A 16,854-nucleotide genomic window follows, 5' to 3' on the forward strand; every position below is an offset into this window, starting at 1 on the left:
AAAAAATGCCTCCTGTTCATCCAAGCATTAACACATACCACACAAAAATGATATCAAATAATTTGGGGAAAAACTCTCTTTCATAAGATGTATAATAATTCACTGTTCATAGATGATTTTTTGAATAGTTAGCAATTTTGTAGGTGTAAACTTTCTTTTGACTCACACTGTATTTATACATTTATGTATATGTGTGTGCATATTGTTAAGATCAAAAGGTGAATCTACTTTGACAGAGCCCCATTATACTAGTGTCCCCTTGATAGAAGGAATTCGGCTACGTATGAATAATGATTAAGTTGATTGCAATTGCGTTTGAGTATAGGTGTAGGTTTGAGTTGTGGTAGGCGTATTGTAGTGTTTGGCCACATGTAATTGGCTTGACCGTTTTATTAAGTCGGCTGGTATTTTTAATTCACCACGGCGAAATTGTAAATCGAATATGAATCTTGCAGTCTCACCAATTATTAAATGGATATGTGTGGAATTGATTGTAATTACAATACAATCATTTTAAGCTTAACGAAGGTAAATAAAATCAACGAACATAAGAAACAAGTCACAACATTGTTTTTAGGAGAAAAATGAAAAAGCATTTTTATTTTCAAATGGGCTGTCAGTTTATACAACTATCCGCTGGTGAGGAATCTATCATTAATTCATCCTTAATCGTTTACCAAACAGTCTGCTCTGAGGAAAATAAATGAGATTCTATCTTAAATTTAATCAATTCTGACTCCTGAGGAGATTATTGAAAAGTAGGACAAAGTAATCATAAATATGTGAGTTTCTATTCCATTTTGCAACACCATAAGGAAAGCGACTTACCGCATTTAATAATCTGAAATTTGACAACTTTTGTTCCATGAAATGCAATCATAGTTTAAATCCATCTAGACAATACATATCATGTGGCCAAGTTTTTGATGCACAGGATAATGTAGTTCCATATGACCACAGCTATGTGAAGTACTTTGAAATTATACATGATTATCTTCCCCAACTTCTCCAAACTTCTTGTAAAACGTTTAACCTTCACAATTACCCTATAAAGTAAATTCCATTATAATTTGTTTTATTAAAAACATGTTTGCATAGTGATACTTTCTAAATCAAAAAAGAAATACGATAAATGTTTAACACTTTTATAAAGTGATTAAAGGTCACTTTCAGAAAGCATGGTACCCACAGCACACTGTATCGTTAAACTTCTAAGGCACCATTAAGACTTAGTATTTACAATGTCATAATATGTTCTGTCTCTATTAAGCACACCTTTAAAAGAACATCAATTTTCAGACATGGACGAAAATGCAAAATCAAGACACTTTTAAATTTCATCTTTCGGCAACATTTTCTTTGTTCATTTACAATTTTCATTTTACAATATGTAGCTTTGAGATTTGTATTATATTACACATTTGAAGAGCGAAATATCTCCGTTATTTACGTTTTCATAGTAGAAATATTATACATGATTGAAACTATTTTTCCCTTAAAGGTACTATGTCCCTTTTGCAGCCAACCTCAAATGCTGTAAAACTTTGCAGGAATTATGAATATGTCATGTATGTCCTATCTGCGAAATTTAAACGTTATCAGTGTCCTCATATTCAAATTATGCAAGGAAACCCGTTTACTTGCTAGACTTCACTGTCAGACACTATTGAGTGACTGACTGGCTTTTTTTCTTCTTTGGTAATAACATACATGAAAAGAGTTGTAAAGGGTACATGAGCATTTGTCTACATCAATAACCCACTTCTTGTGATGGCCAAGATTAAACTGATTGAATCTTTGCGCAGCATAAAACGTATGACCATTCGGTACAATTGTCTGAAAATCAAGGCTATTACTTTTGGGCTCTATAGCCCTAAAGTCGATTTGACAACTAATAGTCGTTATTTTCCCACTTGAAGACATTTTCAAGCCCCACCTTTTATAGGGAAGTTCTAAATTAGTATTATCTTTCAAATGCAGTTGGAATTTAACTTTTTCATTTTTGGGGCCTGCAAATGGGACATAGTACCTTTAAGATATGATTTTGTAATAACTAAATTATTTTACATAGTCGCCGAAGAAAGAAATGCTGCCATTAGAATACAATACGTACAATATCCTTTTTTTTTTTTTTATAGAAAACTATGTATAGACAAACCAAATTTGTATTTGAGGAGCATGCGATAATCAGCTTATTCCATTTCATTTTTATATGACACAATAAAGCTCGTAAATAAGATAAATGAAAGAAATCCATTATGAATGCTATTCATAAAGTAAATGTCGTACATGACTTGAATCATTTACTCGTTGAATATTCAATATAATTTACATTTATACAATCCTTATTTACAATAAAGTTCAAAGAAAGAGATGACCTGCAATGCACTTTCTTCAAATTTGTATTGTTTTAGGCAATCATATCAACAAGCTATTTACACCATAAACGATATATTACAATGTATTCTTCAGTACATAAACAACGCTACATACAAAGCTCTCATTGATTCCGGGAGAAAAACAGGAATGTTTTTATCAAGTATTTGTTTCAAATAAATGAATATGTTTACATTTATACCAGGTCCATGATCCCATTCTCAATACAATTATTATATCACGTTACAGAACATATTTATTCAAATACAATTTAATTGACATTTTTGTTACAAGTCTATAAACGACATAGAACAGAGAACAAAATGCGTTTACATATCAATAATTGAATTGAAGAAGTCTGTACAAATTATATGCAAAGTTTGGATAAATTCAAGTTCAAGATTACCATTTATCGTCGGTATAATAATAATTATAATAATATCGAATATTTAGGAGCGCTAAAAAACAATTAGTACCATAGCGCTTACAATACAAATATATGGAAAGAGGACAAAAATTTACAGTACAGGAAGTATATCACATTGATCATTGGGGGAAAGATGAGTTTGGAGGGATCTTTTAAAGGTGGCAAGACAGGTAATTTCCCTTATGGAAAGAGGGATGCTGTTCCAAGTCTTTGATGCAGCTACTGCAAAACTTTTTTCAGCTGCTGAGAGTCTAGATTTGGGAATGTTAAGTTAACACGTGTCGGTTGCCTCAAGAGGGCGAAATTGCATTGATAAGAAATATATTCATTTCACCAGCTGGTGAATATAACACTGGAAAGTGACCGGCCAGGAAAATAAAACAATTACGATCCTTGCAATTGATACAACGTGACGAGCTCTGGACCAATCACATCTCGGTATCTGTCTAAGCTATCTAATATATATTGATATCCTTCTGGTTCTAGAGAGACGTAACTCAGTTCCCTTAATTTAAGTGGCATACAACTACAATTTGATATCTTAAATCCGCATTTTCTATACATTTCAGCTCACACTGCTTCGGGCATCGTTGAATTAAACACCACTATTTCAGGGGAGGTATTTTATAGCAAAAGAGGTATAAGAGAATAGTGAATCGTTTTTCGCGGTCCTTTTCGAGGATGTTTATAGATTAAGTTGAGTTCTGGTCATGCGATTACATTGTACAAAAAAAACTGTGTGAAAGTGCTTGGAAAAGGTCTATAATGGGGCAGATAAGTTTTGGTGTATACTGTGAAGTTTTTGAATCGTCAAAGTGATAAGAAATTGGCCCAGGTTTGTTGGTAGTCTCATGCACTGTACAGAAATTGGATTTATGTGACTACAGAAACATGCGGGATGTACTTGTTCTCCACAGCCGGTAACTGTTACTTTTTTTTTTTTTTAACAGGTCAATTTGAAAAGCCATCATTTTCCGTTGACCTCTTTTTCAATGATACTCTTCCACACTAATTAAATAGAAAGAAAAGCTACCAAATTAATTTTCACCTTTCGCATAGCTAAATCTTCTCTTTAAAGCCCCACTATCCTACGTGTAGCTACTTACTCCTTCTATATAGAATACTTCCCAAATCGGTGCCTATTGATCCCCCATGATCTTCTATTTCTTATGTTAGTTGAGAGCTGAGTTGATGAGATAGCCACCTGTCAGTGAACTCGCTGTGTGGTCAGATCCCTCCTAGCCACACTAGTGTTGATAAGCTTTAAAAGTTTGATGTGGCGGTTGACTTGGAACTCTTCGAACTTGCCCAAGTACTATCTGCAACACGACGACCAAGCCGAAGCTTAAGTGCTGTTTTCACCTGGATGAATATCGAGAGAGAGGACAAATATTGATAAACTGATCACAAAGACTTTCGAAAACTCAATCAAAGGAAGTTTCAGTCTCCTTGTCGATCAACTTTGTCAATATGCAAACGTTTATTTGTTTTTAATTTAATAATAATAATAATATTAGTGGGTTCTTGTATAGCGCTCGTGTCAGTCAGATTTGACCCTCCTGGCGCTCCCGATTATTACCCTGGCTTTAGCACGCCTGCCATACGGCGCTCTAGCATTTCAAGGAATAAATTCCTTGTATTTGTTTATTTGTTGATCATTTTTTTTAAATTTACTTATCCATTAACTTATCTATTTCTTCATACATTCACATATTCATCTATTTATTCATTAATAACAAGATCGCAAAGAGTTTAGAAAAAATTAAAACATCGAAATTCCTATAGCCTTATCTACTACGTATGAATGTTGCAATTTATTCAAATTGATGTGTTATGTAATGTGAATGTGATATCTGTGGGTTGTATACAAAAGGGGATTAATATTGCCTTTCCTTTAATTTGTTGGCAGACTTTGCTATCGTATATAGCTTATGCAAAGTTCACAATGAGAACATGTGAGTAAAACAAAAAAAAGAGGGTATATATGTGGTAAATAAAGAAAAGGAAATATAGAAATTCTAATTTAAGAGATTTTAGTTCTATAGTTTACCTGAAGGCTTCCTGTGTTTAATAATATTAGCAAATCTCTTTCATTAAAGCTAAACTTAAGCTTGACTTTTCGGCTTATTTCATTACTTTAAAAAAACGACTGTAGATATATTGTATAGTTGGTCAGAAATCAAGGGTAGTGCTAAAAAAAAAAATCAAAGCTCGTACAACATTATAAACAAATGAATTAAAAAGGGGAATGTTCTTGTTGTATAACGTATATATTCAACAAAATATCTGATCACGTGACAAGTTTTATATATCGCCGTAATTTATCGTTTAAGTTTTCGAAAAAGATGACATGTATCCATGGGGTTTTGTTGGACGAGTGTTAAATGGAGTATATAGATAAGAAAGAACTTACATCCGGAACTAGCAAGCAGTGAAACACCAAAATAGAGACACCCTGTAAACGTAAAGTAAAAAGAAATGAGAGAAAAGTGTTCTTGTTAGTTGCTACCTATTGTGATGGTGGAGGTAAGACTATCGAAGGTAACAACAAATGAGAGGGTGTAAGACACTGCGGGGAGCAAAGCGACCAGTGGTGGGGGAGTCGGGTTGAGAGGCGAGTTTTCGTAAATTTGTTGTAGGTTTTCCATGATGGGTCAGGTAAACTAGACCTGACACTTTGGCTGTAAGAGGGTGCATTTCACAAACATTATACTTGACCCTTTGGGAGTTAATGTTTAATTATTCACAAAAATGTGTGAATCCGACGACGCGACGCGACACCCGATGTGACGAAGTGAGCCATATTGAAGGGCTTTAGTTTTCATACCTGGAGGGAGAAGCATATGATGAAGATGTACTGAAAGCAGATGACAGCATCAGATTGGGTGAAACTGGTGATGGTTCCAGCGATCCAGGTTAATCCAAGGATTGGTAGGAGGATGCATAACGCACGAGCCGTTGCCCTGCAGAAAAGCGAGAAAAGTACAGATTAATGATGATATAAAAACGATATAATTTTGTTTTCCAGGCTAGCCCCACCATCATTAATATGGTTCTCCCCGATGACCCGGCGATCAAATTATTACCCCGGATATGTTTAGAGAGTGCACATGTAGATCTATAATGTCTTGCAAGAGGATATTTAGCACCCTAACAGGGTTTCGAACCCCGTATCATGTGCTTTATAGTATTGGGACTCATCCACAGCACGACACATGCATTAATAAAATTGCTAAACAGTCAGAGGCGGATAGCCCGATTTTGTAAGCTATGCAAGGGAATCATGACCACCTTAGTCAACGTCATTGATTAATTTAAAATAGTTTTTTCTTTGAGGTCTTTCTATATTTCAGTTCACTTTACTTGAAGACATATTTCATGAATACTTCAAGATGTATGGAATATATGCTAAGCTAGAGAAAACCGTTTTCTCTTTGCATGGCATTGTTCTACGGATCTTTAAAAAGAAATCGTTTCTCCAAGTGCAGACATTTCGAATGACACTTTTTAATCAAATTCCGAAATGAATCACTTTAACTTGACCTCTTTGACTTTCTGGAACATAGATGATCCCTATTTCTATCCTTGTTGATCTAAGGCAAAGTGATTGGAGAGAAATCTGGAAAATGCACAGTATCAAAGCTAAGGTTATTTAACAGCTTAAATACGGGGGAAAGATGAATAATTACTTGATCTTGTCGATTTCATCTTTCTTCTTGTTTGCCTTCAGAGACCTGAATGTTCTCATGACGAACCACAACACCGTGACGCTGAACTACGCGTAAAAATAAAACAGAATGTAGAAATATCGTTCATTAGTTCATCACATCTAAGTTTAAAAGAACAAGTTTAAAAGAACAAGTAATTTAATCTTTTGTATAAATGGAAAGTTTTGTTTTTCTGTTCAGCAATTTTGTTTTTGTCATATCGTCCTGTTATTTGGTAGGTTCGTTCCAGTGATATTTTATATATTATGTACACGTATTAATTGTTAACGTTATATATTGCCGTCATGAGCAATTAATCTAAGCTTTTGAAAGAAAAAAGAAACAAGTTCAACATTTTACCATACCGTAAATATTCTGGTTACTACCAATATTTCATGACTGCATTAATTACGTTTATTCTTTCCAGATTTTTTTTCCATTTTATCCCGGAACTGCAGTACTTTGCGGAGAATAACTACACGAAAGCTCAACGTTTACGCCCTATAAGCTTTTGTTTGTATTGATTTGTAATGCTTTTTTGGAAACATACATAAATTGAAAATTGAATTGAAATTGAGCCAGTGTAAGCTATAGAACTGTATAGCCAGTTTTAATTCAGTCCTCCGTTAAAAATTGGGCAAGTTCCAATCACTTTATCTTACCATTTCTGTTGCGTAGACACATCCTGCAAATATGTAGATACTGTTGTCTCCAACGTGTAACCAGCAGCTGAATAAAGAATATTCACGACACCATTATTTTTATAGTTTCTTATTGTTTGTATTATTATTATCGTTATAACTATTTTTATCATCAATCTAAATATATTTTTTCATTATCATGATTATAATCATTATTAATCATCAGTATTATTATTATTCCCATCGTTGTCATCATGATCAATAATTGTTACTAACATCATTATCATCATTATAATCATCATCATGATCATTATATTATCTGTGGAATGTATGATTCAATAAAGAACCGCGAGCCATGAATAAGATACACAGTATAGTCTTGTATACTAAACAAACTCAGATGTTTACAAGGTGTTAAGAATACTAAGAAAAGAAGAGATATTTTAAAAAAAGAATAACTGAATCTTAGGATATAATATAAACAAAGCCATTAATACTTAGTCCAATATGCTATAGCTGCAATATTCAAATATTTCGCTAGAATATTCAATGGATTCTACAAATATTGTGAAAGAATCACAATTCGGATTTTCACTTATGCAATTACACAAGTAAAGGAATGAACACCTATAAGTAACATGTAGAATAGATATTTAACCATCTTTAACGACATAAGTACAGCGGAAAATACTGGGAATTTCCCGATGATATGAACTTTGTTCTAATACAAACAGAAAAATGAGGGAAGCAAATGAGAGAAAGTTTGAGCCATATCCGATTAAAAATAGAAATGTTATGATTTCTTTTAGTTCTGTCATCAGGGAAACACGTATTGACAACGCTGTGGCGTATCTTGCAAGCTACTGTGTAATTTGCTCTCTACAGGCAATTTGATTAACTTTCGTTTATGTAGTTATTAATGACGGAATGGATTGTTTCATACAGGGGTTGTATACAAATATATTCGAAATAATTATATAAGGGTGACGTTCTTTTTAGTACAGCGAAAGTGTCTCATTCTATTAAAACAATTCGGACTTCTCCTTAATACACAAGTGATCAATGATATACAGAAGCCCCCGTTACTCACAATGCAGATGTTCCATACGTGTCAAAGAGAACACCAAAAGACACCCCAACAACCACAAAGGAGCCTCCTGAAATAATTGAATTGAATCGAATTGAAAACTGAGGTTTATTGATAACAAATCAATGTGACTAAAGAGGCAGTCCTCCTATAGTATTCTCTTATAGTATTCCCTTATAATGTTTTGGATGATACGAATTTCCAAAGCACATGCTAATAGCAGGTGGTGCGTACGCGGCATCGTTTAACAATGTTAAATCTGAGATGCATGGCCCTACATGTTATCAGTGTCTGTAATATGGTGTAATATTGAAGCCCTAAACAAAGATTGGCTTCAAAATGATGAAGAAGTGACTGAACAAAACGTTGTTTTTTTTTAATCAGTGACCGGTTTTACCATACTCGTTTTCTCCAATAGACTGTAGTGTTATGAAAACTGTTAGGAAAACGCAAAATTTGATTTTGATTTCCAATCATAAATATCTTGATAATCAGACATGCGATCGGCTTGTAAAAGTCATGGGTTCCTGACCGACCTAACGGTTTATAATTGTCATTGCAGCATGAGTTAAATCCAGGATTTTGTTTCAGAATCTGAGACAAGGTTACAGGATCCCTTTAATTACGGAAATCGCTATTTCAGGAAATAGTGGAAATTTTATTTCGGTCTTACCGTAAGCGATAAGACTCAGCCACCCAATCCTAAGTGCTTTGGAGCCCACGGCAGTCGTACGATACAGGGAAACGCCCTCGATCATGGTCCATGCAAGAGCTGATGTGAACAGGTAGTGTAGTGTCACTGTCACGCCCTTACAGAGTGCCTGTCGTAAAACAAAACAAAAAGAATATGTTTACACTTCTATTCGAGAATGGATGTTTTCTGTTCACTGAAAGGACCTTAAAACAATTTAAGTCGTCTGTCCGAACTGAATTAAGGTCTTAGAAATGCACACTCCCACCAAACACAGATTGATTCCTAAAGATAGAGTCCAATAAATATTATCGACATAGAATAGCTGCTTCATTTAAGTCTTAAAATTGAGATTTTTGGAAGCGTTGAAAAATGTCTCCGCCGGGAATCACCTCCGGGTCCTAGGCTTAGAACGGCAATGCCTTAATCGCTATGCTACAGAAATTGGCTAGAGATTTCGATGAGATTTTCAATTGCCCGATTGGCAAATCTTCAGCTCTTTATCAATTCCTTTCGCATTTGTGATTTTCTTTAGATCTTGAGGTGATCATGATGGTTGTGAGAAAAAAGGGGATATATATACTCACCCTATTTTCTGTTGCCTCAGCCAAGGTGAGAAAAATAATCTGTCCAAGGGCCGTGCATATTGCCAGGTTCATGTGAATCTGAATCTTCAGCATCTTGCAGGCTCTGTAACAAACCGTTAGAAATTGTATTGAGGGGTGGAGGGGAAACGCCTGAAGAGCTGCGATACCCCCACCCTATTTAAATCATATTATCAGGACATTTTAAAACTGTTTAATGTTGATTAGTTCTCTAGTTTCATAAGTTCTTTGTTTCCACAGATTTGTTTTTCTACCTGTTAACAGAAATATGATCACAAAGGCGTTCCGAATCGACTGCAGGCAATTTCATTGGCGTTGAGGACCACCTTTGTTATGAGGGAAGAGTGAAATGGCATATTACGTAATCCGATCATTATTTATATCATATACAACTAACACCAAGAACGTATCTTGTATACTCTTTTGGTGGTTCACAGTCCAGAGACTTATTATCCACAATACCGCACCACCTCTACTGAAACGGAGGTGCGCAGGGCCAGCTGAACAAGTCTTCAATATGCACTATAGGCATTGTGTATGGCGAATACATAACGCGCCAGCCGACCCTGAGCAGCCAAGGTGAGCTCGAACATTACTGCGGAACGCCCTAATAAAACACTCACCCAGTTACACAGTATATGAATACAGCAAGAACCAAAGAGGCGATAGAAATGCCACCAAGGATGTAAGACAGGTAGCTCTGTACCTGGGCATTGACTCCTTCAGGCGGCTACATGTAAAATAATTATCATAATAATAATAATAATAAACAAAAACAAAGATAAGAAATGTAATAATAAGAATTAAGGGCGATAATAAATAGTTACATTTCATTGGGCACATATTAAAGATAAACTCCAGTACTGGTAAAAAAAAAATAATAATTCTCACAGAATCAAACGAAACTTACACTGAATGTTCAAGATTACAAATAAATGACATGTGCCAAACAATTTTGAAAGAAAATGTATACTGGCTGAGTAATGAACATAGAAAGACAAGGAAATCAAGGTAGTACTAGCCCCGACACCATGAGTGTTGTCCCATATATAGCTTTCTATGTTAGTGCTTGTTACTTTACCAAGACTCGGTCAAATTTATTATGATTTTGATGACTCCAGAACCTTGCAGTGCACACCAATACTTACATGCTACATGATCAACTGTTTCTGATCCTTTCCACACCTTTTCTTTCACAATGATATCGCATTACCAGTACTAAAGTTTATCTTTAATCCCAGGGCATACTCGTAGTGCCTACTTAGTAAGCCCTATCATTGTTACCCTTCATGGCATAAGACCAGCTGCCCAAGGGCGCTCACGCCTTTCGAAAGGGAACAAATTCCTACCATCTACCAATTTACTACACCAGGGAGGTGTTTCACAAATATCCTAAGTCGAACTTATCTCTAAGTTGGACTTAAAAGTTATGGAAAGCCATTAGCATCCTTGAAAATATTTTGTAAAAGTTATTTTAAAAGGCATAATATGTTGATTCAAATAATTCGTATTTTTTATTATCATGGGAGATTTCATGTTCTTGATGTAGAATTTATGGAAAGTCTAAAATACTTGATTTTTCGCTTTTGAATATATTTTATTTTAAGGCTACAAATGGCTCTCCATAACTTTTAAGTTCAACTTAGAGTTAAGTTCGACTTAGAATCTTTGTGAAACACCCCCAGGGTTGAGAGTTTATAATGTGGATTAATGTCTTGCAAGAACATTAGTCCAGTAGCGGAACCCGAACAGCGAACCATGTGATCCAAGGTCCAAAGCCAAAGAAAATGAAAACAAAAACAAAACAATAAAGGTATCTTCAATATATGCAAATATTGTTATTAATAATAATTACAATAGTAGTGATCATAATAATGATGATAATGATAATGATAGTAGTAATGATAATAATAATAATTGTAATAATATTATAGACGAGAAACTCCCTCCTAGCGCTCCACAAGTATATCCCCCGGTTTTCGCATTGAGGTGAGAAACTTCAGGACAATTCGATCTAATTTAAAATCCAATCTATCTTAAGGCATTGCTTGCTAAAACCTTTGGATTCTTTATAAAGCCCTTAAAAACTCTGTATAGAGCCTATGGAAATAAAAGATTTCAATACTCAAAAAGTATACATTCAATGCGAATGAAGACATTTCGGAGTTTGACGGCGTTTCTATGTGGTTTGCGAAAGATTTATTCTATCACACAAAACGGTAACCAATCAGTCATTAAAGGGATCCGGTAACTTTGTCTCAGATTCTGAAACAAAATTCTGGATTTAGCTCATGATGCAATGATAATTATAAACCTTTAGGTCAGTCAGGAACCCCATGACTTTTACAAGCCGATCGCCTGTCTGATTATCAAGATATTTATGATTGGAATTACAAATTTTGAAAACCGTTCGCCTGACGGTTTTCATAACACTACAGTCTATTGGGGAAAACGAGTATGGTAAAACCGGTCACTCAAAGATTTTTACTTTTTTGAGGCACTTCTTGATCATTTTGAAGCGCAATTTTTTTAGGGCTTCAATATTACACCATATCACAGACACTGATAACAGGTAGGGCGGTGTATCTCAGATTTAACATTGTTAAACGATCCCTTTAACTGCTCTCACGTGTGTACAATTCTTGGTGAAGCTGGTCAACAGGTGTTCGTTCCGTATGCCACTTAAACCCGACTCGCGGGAGACAAACTCAATTAGCCCGGGATGCATCGCTTTCCTACTATGTGTTGGATATACAAAATTGACACGGACAAATCAGATCAGCAGACGTTTATTTTGACCGACGTAAGAGAAAATCAATGATCCATTCGATTAACCATCAACCATCCGGTCCTTCAATTTGTCCATTAGTTATTCAATGAATTCCATAAAGGAAGCCAATATCACCCCCCCCCCCCCCCCCCACCAAAAAAATGAATCTATAAATGAGAAATTAAAGATTTGTTCTATTTGTAAAACATTTCCTGCCATATTTTTTCTACACTCGAATTGCATGACCAGAACTCAACTTTATCTTTAAGCAAATAATGCAACAACTGATGACTTACCTTTAGAGAGAGCAGAACAGCGAAGCTAGTCAGATGACTGCTGTTGCACACAACCGAATCAGAGGCGACAGAGACGACCTGGACTCCATCAGTTGACCAAACACTATCGCACAAAAATATTTAACAAAATCATACATAAGCGTACAATAAATACATGTATATAATTCAACAAAACACTCTTGATAACATGTAGAACCGTATGTTGCATCAATATGAGTGTTATAAATCTCAGAAATATAATATACATTGAATGTTGGGGCAAGCAACATGATTTCAAATATTATGATGTAACTCTTATTGTACTTCTCAGTGTTGGATCAGACGTGTATATTAAAATCGTCTTCCAAAAGATCTTAATGATTATGATTACAAATGAATTTTCGCGATGCACATGTAGAAAAGAATCCCCCCCCCCCCCAAAACAAAAACAAAATGTATATACATACTTCAATTATAATTCAAGCCTCCTGTTTGTAATGCAATTTAGCCAATTTGTTTATGGTTACAGCTCATAATTTCGACGTATCATTACGTCTTACGAAAATGCTCAAATGCATTGCAAATCGGGCACGTGACTCGTCATTTCAGTCCATATATAAAAATTAGAATCGCGTCTGATTACCTGTCGGTGACCTGGTAAGCACAGTACACACCATTGGAACCGTCCTGTAGAAAAATATTTGAAAATATAAAAAGCACAAAAAAGGGAAACGTAACAACTTTTTAACTTCGGGCTTATTGTCCATGTTACCAGGTAAGGTGGATAAATCAAAGTACATTATGGAGTATAGATGGACTGTTCCGCTTTAAGGAGCTGACACTTAATCATATGTTAATGTAATTAAGCAAGGTTTGATATACAAAAATAAATGAAAAAAGACTAGATAAAGATGATAATAGTAGTACAAGCAGCAGCAGCAGCAACCGTATTAGGAGTAGAAGTACTAGCAATAATAATAATGATCATAATAATATTAATGCTAATCATGATAACAACATCAAGAATATAATAATATGATATATTAACAATAATAATTATTATGTTAAAGATGGTGATGATCGTGCTCATTTTTAGAATGATGAAAATGTATAACTAAAAAGGGTAGAAATCATCTTAAAATACTAGATCTTCATTTGAGAAGGCTTCCATGCATCGTTGACACCTACTTTATCTTACTTTTCATCATGCCTATAAGTCTGATTTTTGCTCGACAAGTATTTTGAAGGAGTTGAAAAGTACTTGATAACGAATCATGTAACTATTGTTATACAAATTTTACGTAATGGTCAATATTTGGCATGTCTCTGGTCAATCGGCATTATTCAGCAATCCGATTAGTCAGTGTAATGTCATTTTTTTTGTTCTTTCTGGTATCGGTCTCGATTACCCTCCTTCGCGATGTTTTGTAGAAAGTGGAGAGCCCTGTGTCTGCGCACCTAACATTTCTCTCGAAATTAATTTTCTATTGTATTCCTCTTGTCCTGGATTTCATTTCATTCCTTATGTTGCAGGGAGTATATGTTTTTTTATTTTGTGGATTCGCCACAGAACAATATAATTTTCAAAAGAAAAGGCGGCCTTGTCATTTTGAAATCGCAAGACAAAGATTCCCATGTCTACGCACGCATTCACTCTTCATTTAGAAAAATTGGTCCAATCTTGCTAATAGTCAAATGCACTGTACATGAGTTTGTGGTCCCCAATGTTTAGCTGTTATTAGTCATATTTCGAATATAAGGGCATTTGAAGAGCCATTCTTTTCAGGTGACTTTTTAATTCTATTATGCTTTTTTCAATACTAACAAAGAACATGTACAAAGAATTAAAAAGCCCGCGAAATGTTTTTCGCTTTTTACAAAACTGAACCTTCCCTTTAACCAAGTAGCTATAGTGTTGCCTCACCGTTGGGGGAAAACCTTCGGTAGACTCCACCATGAAGATTATTTGCACAGAACCATTGGAGAGATTGATGGTCGTGTTGCCGTCAATGAGTTCGATCTTGATCACTGAGCTGATGATGCTGACAATGTTATTCTCGTCAGCGTTGTCCGAGAGCTCGACACTTTCCGCGCCACCTGGGAAGTCCTCTCGTTCTGTGTAGGCGTAGTGGACGGTCACTGTTCGGTAGAGATGAGACAGAGAGGGAGAGTATCACACACCGCGTATCAAGATTCTAGACCTCTGATTATGAAAAACTGCAGACATGAAGTTGACCATTGCCAGCTAGCCGGTATGAGCGAAAGATATTGACTGAGCATATATCTGCGCAAGCGTACAGTGCAAGGACACAAACGATGCACAGGAAGTTAACAATAGATACGCGAACTGCCCTGCTTAGAAATTAACACATATTGTCATGCACATTTTGTCAAAATATCCTTTTTATGAATCTTCATGCCGGATGCGGTAAAAAAATACAGACAACCTTTTTTCGAGTCACGGTTAAAAGTATAGCCTATCGGTGATCTCGAGTCAACTCTATGCCCTTCGACATCGTCTCGGGGCAGAGTACAGTTTTGAGATCACCATACCAATCGTTTCAACCAATATCCCTCAAAGCATACAATATTTGTAAATGTTGATACGTTAGTATTACTGTCAAAGCGACTCTAATCGATCGATTCTAGGCCGTTCGAGGTCATTAAACCATCTCACAACTTCAGTGTAATAATAATAATAATAATGATAATAATAGGCATTTGAATAGCGCCGTCTATCTAGAAATTATATTCCTAGGCGCACTTATTATTACCCCCAGCTTGAGCCTCGCTGCCATTACAGCGCTCCAGCATTTCAAGGAACTAATTCCTGCCAGGTACCCATTGACCTCACCTGGGTCGAGTGTGGCAAATGAAGATTAATGACTTGCCAAACGACATTAGTGCCGTGTCGAGGATCGAACTAGGACCCTTGAATTTTAAGTCATGTGCTTAAACCACTCGACTACGACACTTCTATACCCCTTGATTTACAGCACACGATTTGGTAGGTAATAATAATGGACGCTTCTACACTTAAATCCGTGCGAAGAAATTGCGAAGAAATTATATTTGTTCATGCACCTACCATTTCTATCATTCACTGAACCGAATTTGAACGTGAAGGTTGAGCCGCAGTGCTGGTTTCCAAACGAAAGGTCCCCATGAGCTTCCTTAGACACCGCGCTGCCACAGCCCTATGTAAAAAAAAAATAGTTAAGATAAAAGCCAGTGGGGAATCTATGGGGTCTCAGGGCACAAAAGCACCTTCTTGATTTCGATACTTTTACAATGCAGCTCGAATTCGTCTCGGTGGCACGGTACAAATTTGACATAACCCTGGGCAATAGTTGTTATCATGTACCTCAAAGCAGTCGATATTTGTATTTTTACCCGTGTAGTCGGTTGCGCCGATGATGATAACATACTAGTAGTATGATCAGGTTCTGTTGATGGTGACGAATAAGTATAAGCTGGTGTTGTATGATCCGGTGTTGATATTTTTGTAGCTTGGTCCGATGTTTGTGATATTGTTGTGGGAATGGTTGTTGTTGTTGATGGTTGTGTTGTAGCATGGTCGGTGGTTGGCCGTTGTGGTGTCGTACCTACCGTCGCATCGGCAACTGACGTTGTTGTAGTATGTTCCCCTGTTAAAGTGTCTGTAGTAGGGTCCTGTAGTGACAGAAAAATTTGGGGTAAAGCAATGGGTGGTATTCTCATAAGTTAAGCCGGGACTAAGTCCAGACTAAACAAGAATTTTAGTTCACACTTCTATGGAATGGTTGGTTTCATCATGGCTAGTAACTCCATGGTTTCATCTTCCTCCTTCAATATTCATGACAAATATAATCTACCAAAGACTTTGTTGAAATTCAGTTTATACTGATATTATCTTTTTTTTTCCCCATTTCATTGCAAAATTATTTTTTTGGACACTTTTCATCGCAGGATTAAAATAATCTGTACAGGGTAAATGAGTTGACAGAAGGCACTACATACAAGTGCGGACTGTGTTAAGCCAGGCTTAACTTAGTACGCGCTATCGGAAAACAACCCAATAATGTTGATAAGAAATGCATGGTAAGATCAAATATGATATTAGATAGCTTAAACAATTGGTCCAGAGCTCGTCACGTGATATCACTTGTGAGGGTCCCAATTGTTATATTTTCCCAGCCGGTCATTTTTTATTGTTATATTAACCAGCTGGTGAAATGTATATATTTTTAAACAATGCATGTCGCCCTCTTGAGGAAGTTATGTCACCAATTACAC

At 35.8% G+C, this 16,854-nt stretch overlaps 1 protein-coding gene across 1 annotated transcript; it reads right to left on the minus strand.

Moving 5' to 3' along the window:
* Window positions 1–4,046: 4,046 nt before the first annotated feature.
* On the minus strand, window positions 4,047–9,609 carry LOC105438207 (adhesion G-protein coupled receptor D1-like). Its single transcript, XM_030981448.1, has 8 exons — window positions 9,517–9,609; window positions 8,912–9,059; window positions 8,242–8,308; window positions 7,173–7,239; window positions 6,493–6,578; window positions 5,631–5,766; window positions 5,217–5,258; window positions 4,047–4,165 (listed from the first exon to the last, which is right to left on the minus strand). The coding sequence occupies exons 1-8, from the start codon at window positions 9,607–9,609 to the stop codon at window positions 4,067–4,069; spliced, it is 738 nt and encodes a 245-aa protein (XP_030837308.1). The 3' UTR covers window positions 4,047–4,066.
* Between the last annotated feature and the right edge of the window lie 7,245 nt (window positions 9,610–16,854).

Source organism: Strongylocentrotus purpuratus, unplaced genomic scaffold (genome assembly GCF_000002235.5).
Source record: "Strongylocentrotus purpuratus isolate Spur 01 unplaced genomic scaffold, Spur_5.0 spur5_scaffold_12, whole genome shotgun sequence".
Taxonomy (NCBI): domain Eukaryota; kingdom Metazoa; phylum Echinodermata; class Echinoidea; order Camarodonta; family Strongylocentrotidae; genus Strongylocentrotus; species Strongylocentrotus purpuratus.